The sequence below is a fragment of the Lynx canadensis genome, chromosome B4 (genome assembly GCF_007474595.2).
Source record: "Lynx canadensis isolate LIC74 chromosome B4, mLynCan4.pri.v2, whole genome shotgun sequence".
Classification (NCBI taxonomy): Eukaryota; Metazoa; Chordata; class Mammalia; order Carnivora; family Felidae; genus Lynx; species Lynx canadensis.
The window spans coordinates 46276800-46293014 of NC_044309.1; the positions used below are offsets into that span (position 1 = coordinate 46276800).

Here is a 16215-nt window from a genome sequence, read left to right on the forward strand (position 1 = left end):
ATGGGTGTATTTACACAAATATAACATGAAGTGGCAAATATCTTGATAATTTAGGCCCACATCTCAGATGATGTTTATGTGGTTCTGAATGTGATAGTATTTTCCACTTAGTTCTGTATGCGTGAACAAAGCTTTAGACGTGGAAAGTGGAAAAGCCACATTTTCATATAAATAAGATTGTCAAATCTCCATTAGTTCCAATATTTATATCTTCTAGGATATGTGTCCGACTCAAACATTTTTACATAAGTGTAGACTGTTCATACATTTGCAGGACTGAAAATGAAAGTAACATGGTGACTTCTCTAAATTCTGTATTTACACATGCAAATGTTGTGAGAAATTAGAGCGATTGTTCAGACCACCTAATCACCTCTTGCCAAAAATATTTAGATATATATAGGTCCTTTAGAAATTGGAATTCCACACTAATTTAGACGGAACAGGTATTCTTCAAACTGGTCATAACAAATCCTTCAATTTTGAAATTTCCTGGTTATAATCTACACAACCCAAGACTGGTTAATCTAAATACCAAATCTGAGGGTTTGGGGCCCATGTTGACGTGGCAGAGGTAAGATATTTTTTACTTTAATAAGAAAAACTTAGACAAGGTATTTTAAAGTCAAATTTACTAAAAATGATTCCTGTTATTACACATTCTCTTAAAAATGTGGCTAAGGTGTAAATTTTTTTTTCTAGGATTCTGCAAATGGTTAAATCGCAAACATTTGAACTTGGGTTAAATTGTTTACCTGAAATACTAGCATTTACATTATTGCACCCCAAAGGGGGCTCTACACAAGACAGTTAAAACTTATTTTGACCTGAAGCTGTTAAGAAAAAAAAAAAAAAGAAGAAAGCAAAGCAAAAAAAAAAAAAAAAAAAAAAAAAAAAGAGTTGACTCTCTTCGGCTGCCGGGAAGGAGAAAAGAAGGTCCTTTGGTGGCGGAGCTACATCTTCCAAGTAGGTATTATTTTAATTAAAGGCTAAAGGTGTTTTTGTGATTCTATTCAAAACACGCATACAGGGTGTTTTTCAGGAAGACACTGAGAAAGCAAGAAAAACAATTCAAAATGGGGAGGAAGGAATGGAGAGTCAGGAAATAATGAAATAAAATTAGTTTCTCTGAACCAAAAAGAGTACTTAAAAAGTGTCTCTAACAGAGGAAAAAAATCCTCTTAATTGCTGCCTGCACCTTATTTTCCTTCCCTCAAGCGGCATCCTTAATGTGAATTTTTAGAGACTGCGTTTTAGGAGTGTAGGGCCAGGAAGAAGTGGATGCTCGCCGCGCCAGGCACGTTCACAGGAACGCAGCCCCCAAGTCACCGGGTGGATCCTTTACACGTCTGTGTCAACGCTCCAAGTGCGTCCCCGAGATTCGGAGCGTCCCTTCCCTGGTCCCGGACCGCTGGGCCCGCCGCGGGCGTCCCTCTGAGGGGTCGCGGCAGCCGGCGCCAGCCAAACCCTGCTCCGCTCCCCCGGCCACTGCGCCGTCGTCTCCCCAAACTGCCCCGAAGCCCCGCTCCCGCCTGCCGCGGCAGTTGCGGCGTCGGGCTGGCTGGCGCCCCGCGACGAAAAGGCCATCAAGTCTCGCAGCATTTCTGCCACTTGCAGCGCCCGCGCTGCCGGGGTGGCTGCGCGCAGTTCCCGCGCTCGGGGCGCCCCGCAGGCCGTGGAGGGCGGCTGCTCCCCGGCCCGCGCAGCGGCGCGGGGCGGTTTCTCGGAAACTTTCCTCCCTCATCATCTCTCCTCTGGGTTGAGAAAGAAGCGGAAGCCCCTACTTCTCTCCACAGTCAGACCCTCTACACCAAGCACCCTGCCATATTCCAGATCGGTGGGGGGATCTGAGCGAAGGGGAGAACCTTTCCGAATCTGCGGACCCTCCGGGGCAGCAGCCCGCTCCCACCCCCACCCTGGGCTCCAATGATCCGCAGCCCCGCGCATTTCGAAAGGCTTCGCGGCTCGCCGGCGGCCAAGGAGGACCGCAGCGACGCGCAGGAGGGGCCGAGCGCCACAGCCGCTTGCGGGGTCGCTTCCTCCTTTACAGCCGTTTTGCAAAATCCAGCTCCCCCCCACCCCCACCCCCCATCGCATCCCCAGCTGTCCAACGCGTCGGACTGGGGCAGGGAAGAAATAGGAAAACGTGGGGCCAGGGGCATGACTGGGGGACAGAAGGGACCGTGGAAATCCACAGGATGGGAGCGGGGCGCGCGGCCTTTCAGGCCCCGGTGCGCCCACCGCCCCGGCCGCGCCAGGCGACCTTTCCCGGCGGCCGGGAAACCCCGTCTTCGCCATTTCATCTTCATCATTGTGAGCGTAACACTTGCTCTTCATAAGCTTTTTAGGACTGAAAAAGGTGTTTTAAAAGCCTATCTGGATCTCCAATCTGTTTTTCAGAGTGCGAATTTCTTTTTTAAATTTGCCATCTCTTTTACCTGAGCCACACCCTACGCCCGCTCCCCTCCCTCCCGGCCAACAGGAAGGTAAAAATCCTGTAAGCGAAACTGGGGAGGGGGACGGCGGCAGAGAAGAAGCGCCCACAGTCAGGCTAGATCCCCCCACCCCCGCCTCATCAACGGCGGGGTAAGGAGGAGGAAACCTCCCGGATCTTGGCCCGCGTGGGGGTGGGGTGGAGTGGGGTGGGGTCAGCCTCAGTCAGACCCTGCAGAAGCGAAAGTATTTACACGGACACTCAAGTCCCAGGCCTGTCTCGCGTGGGGACACACAGTAGGCAGGAATCAGAAAGCACAAAATACAACAAGAAATCGATGCGTGTTGGGCGCGAAGCGTCGACGCGCCTCAAAGGAACGCTAAGAAAAGGCAGGGAGAAGGGCGCGCAGCCGGGACGCGGGGCCGGGGGATTGCATCATTGCAGCTCCCCCTCCAGAAAATGGGCTCCGAACCGCGGCGACCATCATGGCGCTCGGGTCGGGCCGCGCTTCCCGCGCGCCTTCCCCGAGCGCTCGGGCCGCGGGCACCGAGCCCCAAACGAGCGTTTTGCAAACATTTACCCCCACCCTCCTCCCTCGGGCGCCTGTTCCACCCCCCCCCCACCCCCGCTTCCTTTTGTGTGCCCGCGTATGTGAGTGCGTGCGTCCGTCCGAGTGTGTATAGGACTAGGGAACTTGAAGATTATTTTTTTCCTCTCTTTTTTCCCTCCCGGGCTGGTGGTTGTAAACTTGATTGGCATTGGCTGCGCCCACTGACCCCTGCGCCGAGTCCACTGAAAATTTAAGGTGGATCCGAAAGGCTCCAGCTTCTCGCGCTTTAGCTGGTTTGGGAGGAAAGGGAAGAAAAAAAAAAAAAAAGCCCCAAACCTTGCGCCCGGCGCGTTTTCACGAATCCCCTGCGGTACCAGCCCCCGCGCCCGCCCCACCCGCCCGCCGCGCTCTTCCTCCGCCCACCTCCCGCTCCTTCCCCATTGGCCCGACGGTGCAGTTTGAATTTTTTTTTTTGGATGCTTGTTTGCTTGTAAAAAATACGGTACCCCACATCGTGTGACGAAACCTATTTCGGCGCCCCGAACTGGGGAGCTTCAGCTGGTTCTGGGGAGGAGGGTGGGCGGAGCATCTGTCTGTTCCAAAATTTTGCCCCAAAGTGCCGTTGACAGTGTGCAGGCGGGTGGGGGAGCGTGGGGCCGCGGTAAACAAACCCGAGCAGCTTTGGCGGGGGCAGAGATGTAGTATAAAACGTTAATGGATGTCCGGGGCACGCCGTTTCGCCGGCTGCTGGCCAGAGGTGCTAGGGAGGCGCTGACGGAAGCCCAGGAGAAGATGCACCTTCCCCTGCCTTGGAAAGGTAGACTTGGGGAGGGAGGGGGCTGGGGATGAAGGTGGCCCGGAAAAGAGCACCTTACAACCTAGAGGAAAAAAAAAAAAAAAAAAGAAAGAAAGAAAGAAAGAAAGAAAGAAAGAAAGAAAGAAAGAAAGAAAAGAAAAGAAACCGGGGAGATGTAAAGACAGATCAGGTCTATTATTTCAAGTGCTACCCAGCCAGATTCCATCATAATTCAGCCAAGTCGCTGTCATTTTTATTGAAAAAATTTAAAGGAAGTTTTCTCTCTTTGATTTCCAGAGTGCTTTTGAGTAAGGAAAACGTTAAAATAAAATTGAGAAAAAAATTAAGAAAGGAAATACGACTTTTCAAGTGCCTTTTGATTTCTGGGTCTGGAAATTAATTCTTTTGATAAAGTACTTTAAGATTTAGGAGAATGTTGGTTGTATTACGGGTCTAATAGAAACGATATCCTGCATTAATTGTAACTCAATTATGTTTTACTTTGCTGTGAAAATTGCAAAAGTTTATAGTAATTCAAATTACTCTCTAAATCACTATTTTCACATTAGTGAAACTAGCATATATGCATACATTTTGGGAGTCTCTTACTCTTGTGGCAGTGTAACTAATGATTTTAACCTGACGTCCAGCCCCAGCCTTCAGTCTTAACAGCTCTTAACTCCACTTCCCCAGCCATTTTTTACTTCTTACCTCCTCCAGTCCTTCCTAACCCAATCAATCCTTTACTTACACAACCTAACTTGGACCACCATAAACTAACCTGCCTGTGCCCTTAGTAAGGAATTTGTTTGAGTTAAGAAAGTCCCCAGATGGACTGGCTAACCTCAGGAAGTAGTGAGCTCATCATCCCTGGAAGTGTGAGTCAGGCACTAGTTTGGATGACCCCTTGATAAGGACATTGTAGACAGGAGACAAATATCAAGTGAGTGTGAGGACTAGTTACTTCCAAAGTCTGTTCTAGACCCTTGAGATATGGTATTTCCAATCTTGGACTTTATGGATATTCAATAAATTAAGCAATTTTCCTTGAGTTGCACTCAAGGAAGATTTCTTCTAGAGTTGTACCTTCCAATATGGTAGCCAGAAGCCATATGTAGCTATTGAGCATTTGAATGTGGCTCGTCCAAATTGAGATGTAACTGTGAAATATACACCAGGTTTCCAAGAATTAGTATGAAAAAGAATGTTAAATATCTCAATAATTTTTGTATTGATTACATGTTGAAGTGATCATATTTTTGATATATTGGATCAAATAAAAATATGAAATTTAATTTTATCTGTTTCTTTTCCCCTTTTTTTAGTGTGGTTACTAGACCATTTTAATTTGCATATATGACTCCCATTATATTTCTGTTAGACATTGCTGTTCTAGACCAACACCTATGATTACTTGAAGCACTATCTTTGAGAGTAGCTGGTAACTTCCAGTTGCCATCCTAACTTCCCAACTGAAAGCAAGGCCCAAACTCAGCCTCTGGAAACTTTAAAAAGAATTCTGCCAACACCGAACACCTACTGTTTCATCTTTAACACTTAGTATTGGGTTTGGGCCCAGTCTATGGACCTATGGTACAGATATGTCTGATTAAATCTGACTTGATAACAGCTTTCCACATTATGTGAATAGAGAGAGACACTAGGGAATCCAATATGTTAGGAATGATGCTGGGAAGCAATTTAGACCCCAAACAAAGCCTCCACAGGTAACTTTTCACTACTTGTCACTCTTTAGTGGAGAGGAAGGCAGGGGGCAGATGGAGTAAGGTTCTCATTCTGGATGTATCTCTAACGGAAGACTTGAACAAATGAAAGGGTGTCCCATATTCTTGGATAGAAATACTCAAGATGATAAAGGGGATAATTAAATGTATGCTTTTATATTAAATTCTGTTAAGTTCTGATTATCCTATTCCATTCCATTGTTCTATTTGTTTATGCACTCAGGACTATATTATTTTAATTACTGTAATTTTATTTCTGGTAACGCTAATATTCTACATCCAACCAGTCCCTTTAATCTGCTTTTTTCCCAGAATTTTCCCAGAATTTGGCTGCTTTTGCTTGACTTTTTTCCTATTTGGTTTTAAAATGAATTTGTCTGGCTGGAAATGGAATTCCTACTAGCATTTAAAAAAAATGGAGTGGGATCCTTATCTCATACTTTATACTAGGATCGATTCCTGAAGGATTAAAGAAGTGTAAAAACTTACACTTTTTTCCTGAAGTGTAAAAAAATGAATTAGAGACACACTAGAAGAAACTTCAGGGGACTTTTCAAAAATATAATCTCAGAGCGGGGAAGGTCTTTCTAGGTATGAAACAAAGCAGAATCTATTAAAGATAGTATTGTTAAATTCAATGACATAAGAGTAAAAATGTTCTGTATGGCAAAGGCTTTCAGAGCAAAGTCAGAGACAATGGCTTGGGGTAATAGTTGCACAACAACGTGAATATACTTAATTCCACTGAGCTATGCATTTAAAAAATGGTTAGGGGCGCCTGGGTGGCACAGTTGGTTTAGCAACTGACTCTCGATCTCTGCTCAGGTCATGATCTCACGGGTTGGTTCATGAGATCGAACCCCCACATTGGTCTCTGTGCTGACAGCACAGAGCCTGCTTGGGATTCTTAATCTCCCTCTCTTTCTACCCCTCTCCTGCTTGCACTCTTTCTGTCTCAAAATAAATAAATAAACTTAAAAATAAATAAAAAATGGTTAAAGTGGCAAATTATATGCGTATTTAAATACAGACATACATACATGCATATATACTTACATACACTTCTACAAGCACACACACATACATACGCACACAACTACTGGAAACATTTTAAAGTCTGTCCATGTTCTGTCTAAAAGAATCTCCTACACAGTGTTCTGTGAATCCTTTGTGAGACATGGGTATGGTGGTTGCACTTCAGGCTCTGAAATCAGACTGCTTGGGTTTGAGTCCCAGTTACCTAACTCATTGCCTATAAGACCTTTTGCAAGTTACTTCACCTTTTAAAGTTTCTATTTCTTTGGCTATATCATGAGGATGCATTTACCTCTCTCACAGGATTATTAATCTATTCAGTGGGATAATGTATGGGCAGTACTTACCACAGTACCAGTTATATAATAAATACTAATCATTCCATATATTTATAAACCATATAATTAACAGAGACATCCAGTTCTTATCTTGGATTCTCAAGTAACCATCCATAATCTGCTATATTAACCTTGTAAACATATTTCTCAGTTAAAAAAAATGTTTATTTTCAACAGAGACAGAGAGAGTGTGCGTGTGAATGGGGGGAGGGACAGAGAGAGAGGGAGAGAGTGAGGATCCAAAGCAGGCTCAGCACTGTCAGTGTGAGCCCCATGCTGCGCTTGAACTCATGAGCCATGAGATCATGACCTGAGTCAAAACCAAGAGTCGGATGCTTAACGGACTAAGCCCCCCGGGCGCTCCTATTTCTCAGTTTTAATTCTCACTTTTTTTTTTTAAGGTTTTGAATTTATTCGGAGAGAGAGAGTGCACGCATGCACGCACAAGCTGGGGAGGGACAGAGAGAGGGAGAGAGAGAATTTGAAGCAGGCTGGGCACTACCAATGCCAAGCCTGAGCCTGAGCCCGTCATGGGGCTCAATCCTACAAACCATGATGTCATGACCTGAACCAAAATCAAGTCAGATGCTCACCTGACTGAGCCACTCAGGCACCCTGCTGCTGTAACCACTCTTAAGAACAATTTTTTTTTAAAATGTTTATTTATTTTTGAGACAGAGACAGAGCATGAATGGGGGAGGGTCATAGAGAGGGAGACACAGAATCCAAAGCAGGCTCCAGGCTCCGAGCTGTCAGCACAGAGCCCGACGCGGGGCTCAAACTCACGGACCGTGAGATCATGACCTGAGCCGAAGTCGGACGCTTAACCGACTGAGCCACCCAGGCGCCCCAAGAACAATTTTTTATGAAGTATTTAATAAACAGAATTAATATATTGCAAAATATAGTTAAAATGATCAAATTTTTGTTATGTATACTTAACACAATTTTTAAAAAAGCTTAAAAAGTAAGGCATTTGTTCAGTTTAGGGCCATCTCTAATTATCTCAAAAAGGACCTGGTATAGATTTGTTTGTGGTACTAAATCAATCACATACACACACACACATATACACTCACACAAATACAATGGCAAACTGGGAAAATGTTCACAACCCATATACTGAAGGGCTAATTTCCTGATAAATATAAAGTTCCTACAAATCAATGAGAAAAAGCAAACCAACAGAAAAATAAGAAAGGATATAAACACAGTTTTCAGAAAGAGAACAAAAGGCTTTTAAAATATGAGAACATACTCAACTGTAGCTTAAAACTATTGGGATATAAATTACATACAGAATACATAAGTTTAGGCAAATATATTCACAATTAGCATCACTCAGATACAAAGATGGCCATCATCCTTTCTTGATAGTTTAACCTTTGCTTCCCTCCTTTCTATCCAAGGCTGAGTGATTTTTTTTTTCCTGGCTTCATTGGTGACCAGAGAAGCAAAGAGTTTGCATATGTGGAAGCCATGACCACCTTTCAAATTCAGTGTAAGATTCCTCTCAATCCAAACCTGCTAGTCTTTGGCTTAGTGCCATCACCTTTTTTTGCCCATAGACATTCCCCTGAATCAGCCTCCTTTTTTTTTTTTTTTTTAACACTATGGCCAAGTGGATTTATTTTATGTTTGCAAGTTTGGTTCAACATTTGAAAATCAATATAACCTACCACATTAACAGTCTAAAGAAAAATCGTAAATCATATCAGTTGATGCAGCAAAAGTACTTGGAAAAATCCAACATCCTTCATGATAAAAACTCAGCAAAAAAAGGAATAGAAAACTTCCTAAATTGGATAATGAACATCTCCAAAAATTACCTAGGGCTAACATGATACCTACTGATGACAAACTGGATGCTTTACTACTAAAGCTGAGAGACAGCAAAAATATTATCTCTTAACACTCCAATTCAACATCATACTAGAAGTTCTAGCTGAGTCAGCCTCTTAAAATGAATACAACCACCTTTTTGACACATTTCATCCATTTCTGCTTTAAAAATTTTTTTAAATGTTAATTTATTTTTGAAAGAGAGAGAGACAGTATGAGCAAGGGAGGGGCAGAGAAAGAGGGAGACACAGAATCCGAAGCAGGCTCCAGGCTCTGAGCTGTCAGCACAGAGCCTGACTCGGGGCTTGAACTCACGAGTTGTGAGATGAACTGAGCTGAAGTCAGACACCCAACCGACTGAGCCACCCAGCTGCCCCCATCCATTCCTGCTTTTAATTTCTATATATCAGCTGGTAATCTGAGCTGATAAGTCATCACCTTAACTGGCTTTTGCTTCAACTTCTCTATTCTCTGAAAAGCTTCAAGTGGAATTTATTATATGATAAAACGCAAAATGTCAAATCAGTAGAGAGAGACTATATTATGGAATAAATGGTGTTAGGTTATAGGGTTATAGCCAACCACATGGGAAAAATGTTAAATCTCTCCCCTGCTCCTCCCCACGGACACACACACACACACACACACACACACATACACACACATTATATTTTACATTATATACTGTGGGTTTACTTTTTGATTTAACAATTCATCTTCTACAAGTTTACTTTTGGGAAATAATGACTAAAGATATATTTACCAGAATGACTATTGTGAAGTTATATATTTGATTATAAAAAGAAACAAAAAAGTAAACAACTGAACAACTCCTTAGATATAGGAATGTGGGATTGATTATTTGAATATGGTATATCCAAGAATGACACAGATCGCAGTCATTAAAACACCCCAGGTAGCTTTATCTATGTTAATACGGAGAGTTGTCAATAATATTAAAGCAGGCACAGAGCAATATTTATGGTATGACCTCATTTTTGTAAACAGTTTTTAACAAGAAACAACTATAAACATGTTTCAAATTTGAAAAATAATTATCCTTACAGTTCTTTAATGCAGAATAAGTTTCTCTTTGTCTTAGTCTCTTTTCTCAGACATTGGCGGAGAACAAGCATTTCTATAATGCCTATCCCCTCCTTTTCTGTCTATTTCTGTCTAGTTTCAGATATCAGTAAATCCATATATGAATTATGAGGAGCGTGTGTCTTTGGGTATATGGTTTTCTTTCCAGGGCACACAAACGAGGTATAAATATCATTCCCATTAACTCGGGAATATCTTAACAAACCATGGAAAATTGAGCCAATTCCATCTTTTTTGGCACAAGGGATCCTGTGGGTAACATTATCCCAAACCTCACATTCCTAGATCTTTGGGATTTGGCACACCCAGGGATTCTGCCCGGAATTCAACAGATTAACTAACTCCCTGTCTTAGTTTTGTTATGTAGGACGTAGTGCTCAGGAGATTGTTTTAAATTTCTAGTTTGCTAACCAGACCAATCTTGAGCTGTCACTCTCCATGGGACTGGTTTGAGGCAAATCTTAGGATCTCAGAATACCAGGTATGGAAGATCACTGCATCCAGTGTTCATTTTACAGACGAAAATATTCTAATCCTTGATTTCCTGTAAAGTGGGGAAGTTAAACAAGTTGATTTATAGGTTCTTTCTAGCGCACAATTCTGTGATTTCTGTTTCCTAGTCAGGATCACGTAGTCTATCCCTGCGGATCAGGTTATTTTCCAGGGAAGCTAGAATCCTGATTTTTGGCTGAAAACCACATATTCGCAGGAGTCAAAGAAGATGCTGGTACAACAGTACAGGCTGAACGGTGGACATTTATTATCTTGCTTCAAAAAAAAGCATGTGATAACTTCATGGTTGCTTAGTGATGCCAAACACTGCTTCATTGTTGCCTGCTAAGGGCCAGGCTCTGTTTTCAGCGTAACAAATGGGAGCATTGCCCTCTTCAGGCTGTTGGAGGAGATGGACAGGGCATCACAGCCATGATTATTACATGCAGTTTAGGTGAGTGTTCTGAAGGATAAGTGTTGTGAAGGGATCTCAAAGATTCTGTCTTGTGCTCCCATGGTTTGGGCCCCATACAAAGGTGTCTAGCTGAGAGAGCAAAGGGGGGCTGAAATCCAAACTCTTTCCCCTAGCCAGCCTGTGTTCACCAAAAAGAAACAAGTCTTGAAAAACCTGTCTCTTCACGAGGGGCCTTCTGTCGTTGGTTGCCATGTAGGATGCTGTAAGCGTTAGAAACAGGGGGCCTAACCTAGTGGTGGCGGCTAGGAAGTCTCTCCTAAGGAAATGACCTTCAGCTGAGATTTGGAGGCTGAGCGGGAGTTAACCAGTCTAAGGAAGGAGGGGAGGAAGAGAGACCCAGGCTGAGCCAGTCCAAAGCTCCAAGGCAGGGAAGGACTTTGAGGAAGTGAAGAAAGGTGCTTGTGGCTGGGAGTGAGTGCTGTGGGGGAGCTGTGGGCAAGTCCAGATGGGCTTTTGAAGGAAGCCACATTAGGAATTCTGGACTTGACTTTAAGAGCAATGGGAAGCCATTGGATACTTGAAGAGACTTGTGCAGCTTCCGTTAAACTTGCTTATTTCCTCATTTTATCTAATTCTGGTCAAAGCCCTTAGTCTTGATCAGGATTATTTCCATAAGAGGTGGGGGGCACCTGGGTGGCTCAGTCGGTTAAGTGGCCGACTTTGGCTCAGGTCATGACCTCCCAGTCCATGGGTTCAAGCCCCACGTCAGGCTCTGTGCTGACAGCTCAGAGCCTGGAGCCTGCTTCAAATTCTGTGTCTCCCTCTCTGTGCCCCTCCCCTGCTCACACTCTGTCTCTCTCTCTCTCTCAAAAATAAATAAACATTAAAAAACTTTAAACATTTCCATAAGAGGTGGGAAAGAATGTTTAGGCTTGCACCTTTTTATTTTTTATTTTATTTTTTGGGGGGAGAGAGCCAAGTGGGGAAGGGACAGAGAGAGGGAGGCAGGATCCGAAGGAGGCTTTGTGCTGACAGGCTGACAGCAGCAAGCCCAATGTGGGGCTGGAACCCACGAACTGTGAGATCATGACCTGTAGGCTTGCACCTTTATGTTTCTCTGTGATGCTGTTTAAACATACACCATATAAAACACATTTTAAAACTGGCTTCAGGGGCACCTGGGGACTCCCCTGCTCGTGCTCTGTCTCTCTCTCTTTCTCAAAAACAATAAACATTAAAAACAAAAAACCAAAAAAACCCCTGGCTTTGGGGCGCCTGGGTGGCTCAGTCAGGCGTCAGACTTCGGTTCAAGTCATGATCTCACAGTTTGTGCGTTGGAGTCCCGTGTCAGGCTCTGTGCTGACAGCTCGGACCCTGGAGCCTGCTTTGGCTTCTGTGTCTCCCTCTCTCTGCCCATCCCCCACTTGCTCTCTCTCTCTCTCTCTCCCTCAAAAATAAATAAATATTAAAAGAAAAATCCTGGCTTCAGTAAATGAAGGGGACACGAAGTCCTGGGACCATCAGGGGGGGTACTGGCCACAACTAATATATTGCAGCTTCAATGCAGGACTCTTCCCCTCCTCCTGGAAAATACTATGGCCTGCTGTGGGTCTTTAAATGATGGAGCTGAAGAAGTGAATCTCGCCACTTTGCCTCCACCCACTAGCTGCTTGTTCACCTTGCCTCCTCTTCTCACGGAAGCTGGTTGCCTGACTTGTTTTGGGTGCCGGCCCATGTTTTGCCCTTTGCCGGTACAGGTGGTGTGAATCTTCTAAGCAGGTGAACAGCTTAGGAGTGGATACTGAATCGCTTTCTTCAAATAGCTCAACAGTCTTTGTCTTCCATTTTTACTGGGCGACTGGATTGAATGTTTACAAATAATTTGGCCGAGGGATTCACTATTTATTTGGTTTTGGAAAGAGACTTCAGAGGCCGGATGATAAAAATGGACAGCCCATGGAGTTGGGTTGTTGTTGTTGTTGTTTTTTTTTTTTTTTAACTGAAGCTTAGGAAAAGAGAGACCTCTGCTGGCTAAGCCGATAGAACCACCTGCATTCATTCGGTCTGCGACCCAGCAAGAAGCTGTCCCTTAAGCTTGTGCGAGGGGGGTTCGCAAATTCACTGCTCCCTGTTCATTTCCTCAGCTGTCAACTCAGGTGTTTTTGGAGTGAATCTAAGTGACCTGTAATTCCCAGCCCCAGTCATGGTTGTTTCGGTTTCAGTCTCTAGGAAGAGGGTCGGTCTTCCATACTGCTCGAAAACAAAAGCTCTAAATAGCAGCACCAGGGAGCACCCGGGTCTGAAATCACTCCTACACCTTCTCTTTGTTTCCTTTCTCTTCTCTGCCCTTCACCTCCCCGCCTCCCCTCTGCCAGGAAAACAAATCTTCACTGAAAAGGGAGCAGCCGTGATGGAGAGAGAGGAGGAAATAACCGCTTATCTGTAGCATATCCTCCACTGAAGATTGTGGCTGGGGGCCCAGAGGTGGGGTTATATATATACCTGAGCAGCGCTGGGAACCCCGTGGATAGTGGAGTGGAGCTCCATCATCAGTGGGACACCCGTTACTCCGCTGAAGAAGGTAGAGGGTGGTTATATGGGAGAAGGAAGTGGGGGGAATCGTCTCCTTGAGCCCCTGGTTTGTCAGCAACAACAACGATGATGAGTGCCTATCACGTGCCAGGCCCTGGGCCAAGCATGTTACATACCTTAATTCTGCTTCTTGCTTTGCCTCTCTCTTTACGATTTAAAAATTTTTTTTTTTTAACATTTATTTATTTTTGAGACAGAGAGACGGAGCATGAACGGGGGAGGGGCAGAGAGAGAGGGAGACACAGAATCGGAAGCAGGCTCCAGGCTCTGAGCCATCAGCCCAGAGCCCGACGCTGGGCTCGAACTCACGGACCGTGAGATCATGACCTGAGCTGAAGTCCGACGCTCAACCGACTGAGCCACCCAGGCGCCCCCTCTCTCTTTATGATTTTAAAGCCCTCTTTCTCTAGAAAACAAATTAAAAATAGGTAAAGAATTTAGGACAAAGCCTGCATAAAAATAATAGCTATGTGTGTGTTTGCCATTTTATTAGTATTTTTTCGACTCTGGAGTATCCACCGCCCCCCCCCCCCCAGCCCCCGCAAAGGAGAAGAGGCCTTCCCTGTGCTGACTGGGCTAAGTCCTAAGCTCACATCCAAGATGACACCTCGGGCCTGTGGTACAGAGCAGCAAAAGGGCCTCTTTGGTCTGGCGCTTTGTTTCCAACATTGGTTCCACATCCCCTCTTCCCACACGTCCTGTCTTCCTCTGTCTAACCTGCTCTTGCTCCTTAAACACTCATTCTCCTAGATTTCAACGGCCTTTTCCGGATGGGCTGAAGTAGGAGCTCTTACTATCAAGTAACGTTCACTTTAACGCTGTTGGGGGGACCTTGAATCATCTGGTTCAAGCCCCTCTTTGGGGAAAATTGAGGCCCAGAGAGGTTGTCGGCTGCCCAAAGTTACCCAACTGGGGGGGGGGGGCTGAGGCAGGACTGGAACCCAGAGCTGGGGTCTTGATGCGGCACCCCTTTTATGACACCCACGCCGTCCTTGCTGTCCATCGTGCAGGAGATGGTTTTTGACTTTACTTTCTGCTTCTCCTCTCTGGTTGCCTGTCAGCCACCCCCTTTTCTAAGGGGTCCACTCCTTCATACCGCACAGGGCCAACCCGGGGCCAATTAGTACAGCCACCTGTCGGCCGGCCGCTCCAAGCAGCCCCGGGGCAGTTTCCCTCCCTCCCCTAAACTAACCTCTTCTGTTTGCACCTTGTTAGTGCAGTAACAAATCACTTGACTCACATTTACCAAGTGACATTCATGGACCTTTTACCCTGCTCTGAAATGCCTATTGATTTTGGCATTCCTGTGCTGCTAGGTAGTCTCGAGTTATATTTCATGCGTGCTTTAAGTTTGTGTGTGTCAGAAGTTGCCTTTACTTATTCTAACGCTCTCTGATTCCTCAGCATAACACAGTGCCTTTGACTGGAAACATAGTCTCTTAACCCAACAGAATAAATCTCTAACTCTGGGAATTTTAGTACTGTGGAAAGCCAATTATATAGCTATTTTAAAGCGGGGTGTCCTCTCTTAAGAGTTTCAATCTGTGCCTTATAGTTTCTAATATGGTGCCCTGGGTCTACTTGTTAACATTTGCCAAAGTTTTCTAAGTGATAAATCGCCCTACTTGAGTACTGCCGTAGAATTTGTTCATTCATGGGGCTGGCAGTTATTTAAAGAGTGTTCCTGAAGTATGCTGGACTGCGTTAGGCCCCTGAAGGCATTTGAAAAAAAGTTTTCGACATCTGCGGCATTTGAGAAAAAGTTTGACATCTGCCCGTCCATCCCCTTCTGGCTGCCTAGAGGGTGGATAAGATGGATGCAACTTGAGGAGGCATCCTTTGTTTCTGAGGATAGAAGGTGCATTGTGGAGCACAAAGATACAGGAACTGTAGGCGATGCCACACCAGCTCTGTACCGCTTATCTCCCGAATTCCTCTAAGTAAAAGAAAAATACACTTTTATCTTGTTTAAGCCACTATTATTTCTGGTCTCTGTTACTAGCTGCCAAATGCAAATCTTAACTGATATAGAAGTCCTTGAGGATTTTTGAGCAAGGGATTGATTCTGATTGGTAGCTATGCAAGAGCTAGATTTGGGGGGTGGGGGTTGTTCCGGGCCATACAGAGAGATAAAGTTGGCTTGGCAGGTGGGGACGGATAGTTGGGGAGGCTTTGAATGAGGAGAATACAGATCTTGCACAGGGTCATTGATTTCGTTTTTTTTCCCCCAGGACACCTCTGCTGAACTCCTGTTCTATAGCTGTTATTTAAATATGTAGTTACTGAGTGATTTGCATTGTGCTATCGTCAGGTGGCCTGAAAGCTAGGGAGATTGAGAAGATGGGTATTCTTTGTGTTCTAAAAAGGAGCAGGCAAAAGCTGGCACAGGAAAAGAGTATCAGTGTTACAGTAAAGTGAAGTTACTATGTTTTCTGAACTCCTGCAGACTTTTTCAAGGAAAGGAACTTTTGTTACATGGGACTGTCTAATCAAGATACATTTGAAATGTATCCTTTCCTGGGGAGCAACTGTAAGTAATATTTAAAAAATATATCTTGGAGTAACTTGCAGGGTAGAGATACATTTCATATGCTAAAAATTTCCAAAAGGGGAAAATCTATTAACTTACTCTAAGCTTCACATCACATCTTCCTAGTGAACTTTTCATCTTCAGGTTGGGCAGATAATTTCACATCTTTTAGAAGCCATTTCATTCTTGTTTAAAAGGCTTATAAAAATATAATAGTATAGCTATAATAGAGCATAGCGTTCCTGTGAACTAGATGTGCTAACTTAGTATCTAGGTCTCTGTTTCCTTGAAAATGGGTTGGCCGTTCCAAAGTTCCTTCCAAACCCGGCTCAAACAGGTAAT

General features: G+C 44.4%; 1 protein-coding gene across 12 annotated transcripts in view; it reads left to right on the forward strand.

Annotated features, from left to right (window-relative positions):
- Positions 1 to 48: 48 nt before the first annotated feature.
- The window catches only part of APOLD1 (apolipoprotein L domain containing 1), a 61493-nt gene continuing 45326 nt past the window's right edge, over positions 49 to 16215 (forward strand). For 6 of the 12 annotated variants that reach the window (XM_030321765.1, XM_030321762.1, XM_030321767.1 and 3 more), the window contains exon 1: positions 49 to 3801. Coding sequence is in view for 1 of the 12 variants with exons in the window: in XM_030321772.1 (XP_030177632.1) it covers positions 3699 to 3801 (103 nt within the window). In the remaining 11 variants the exon portion in view is untranslated. The other 6 variants (XM_030321764.1, XM_030321768.1, XM_030321769.1 and 3 more) reach the window with 4 other exon arrangements.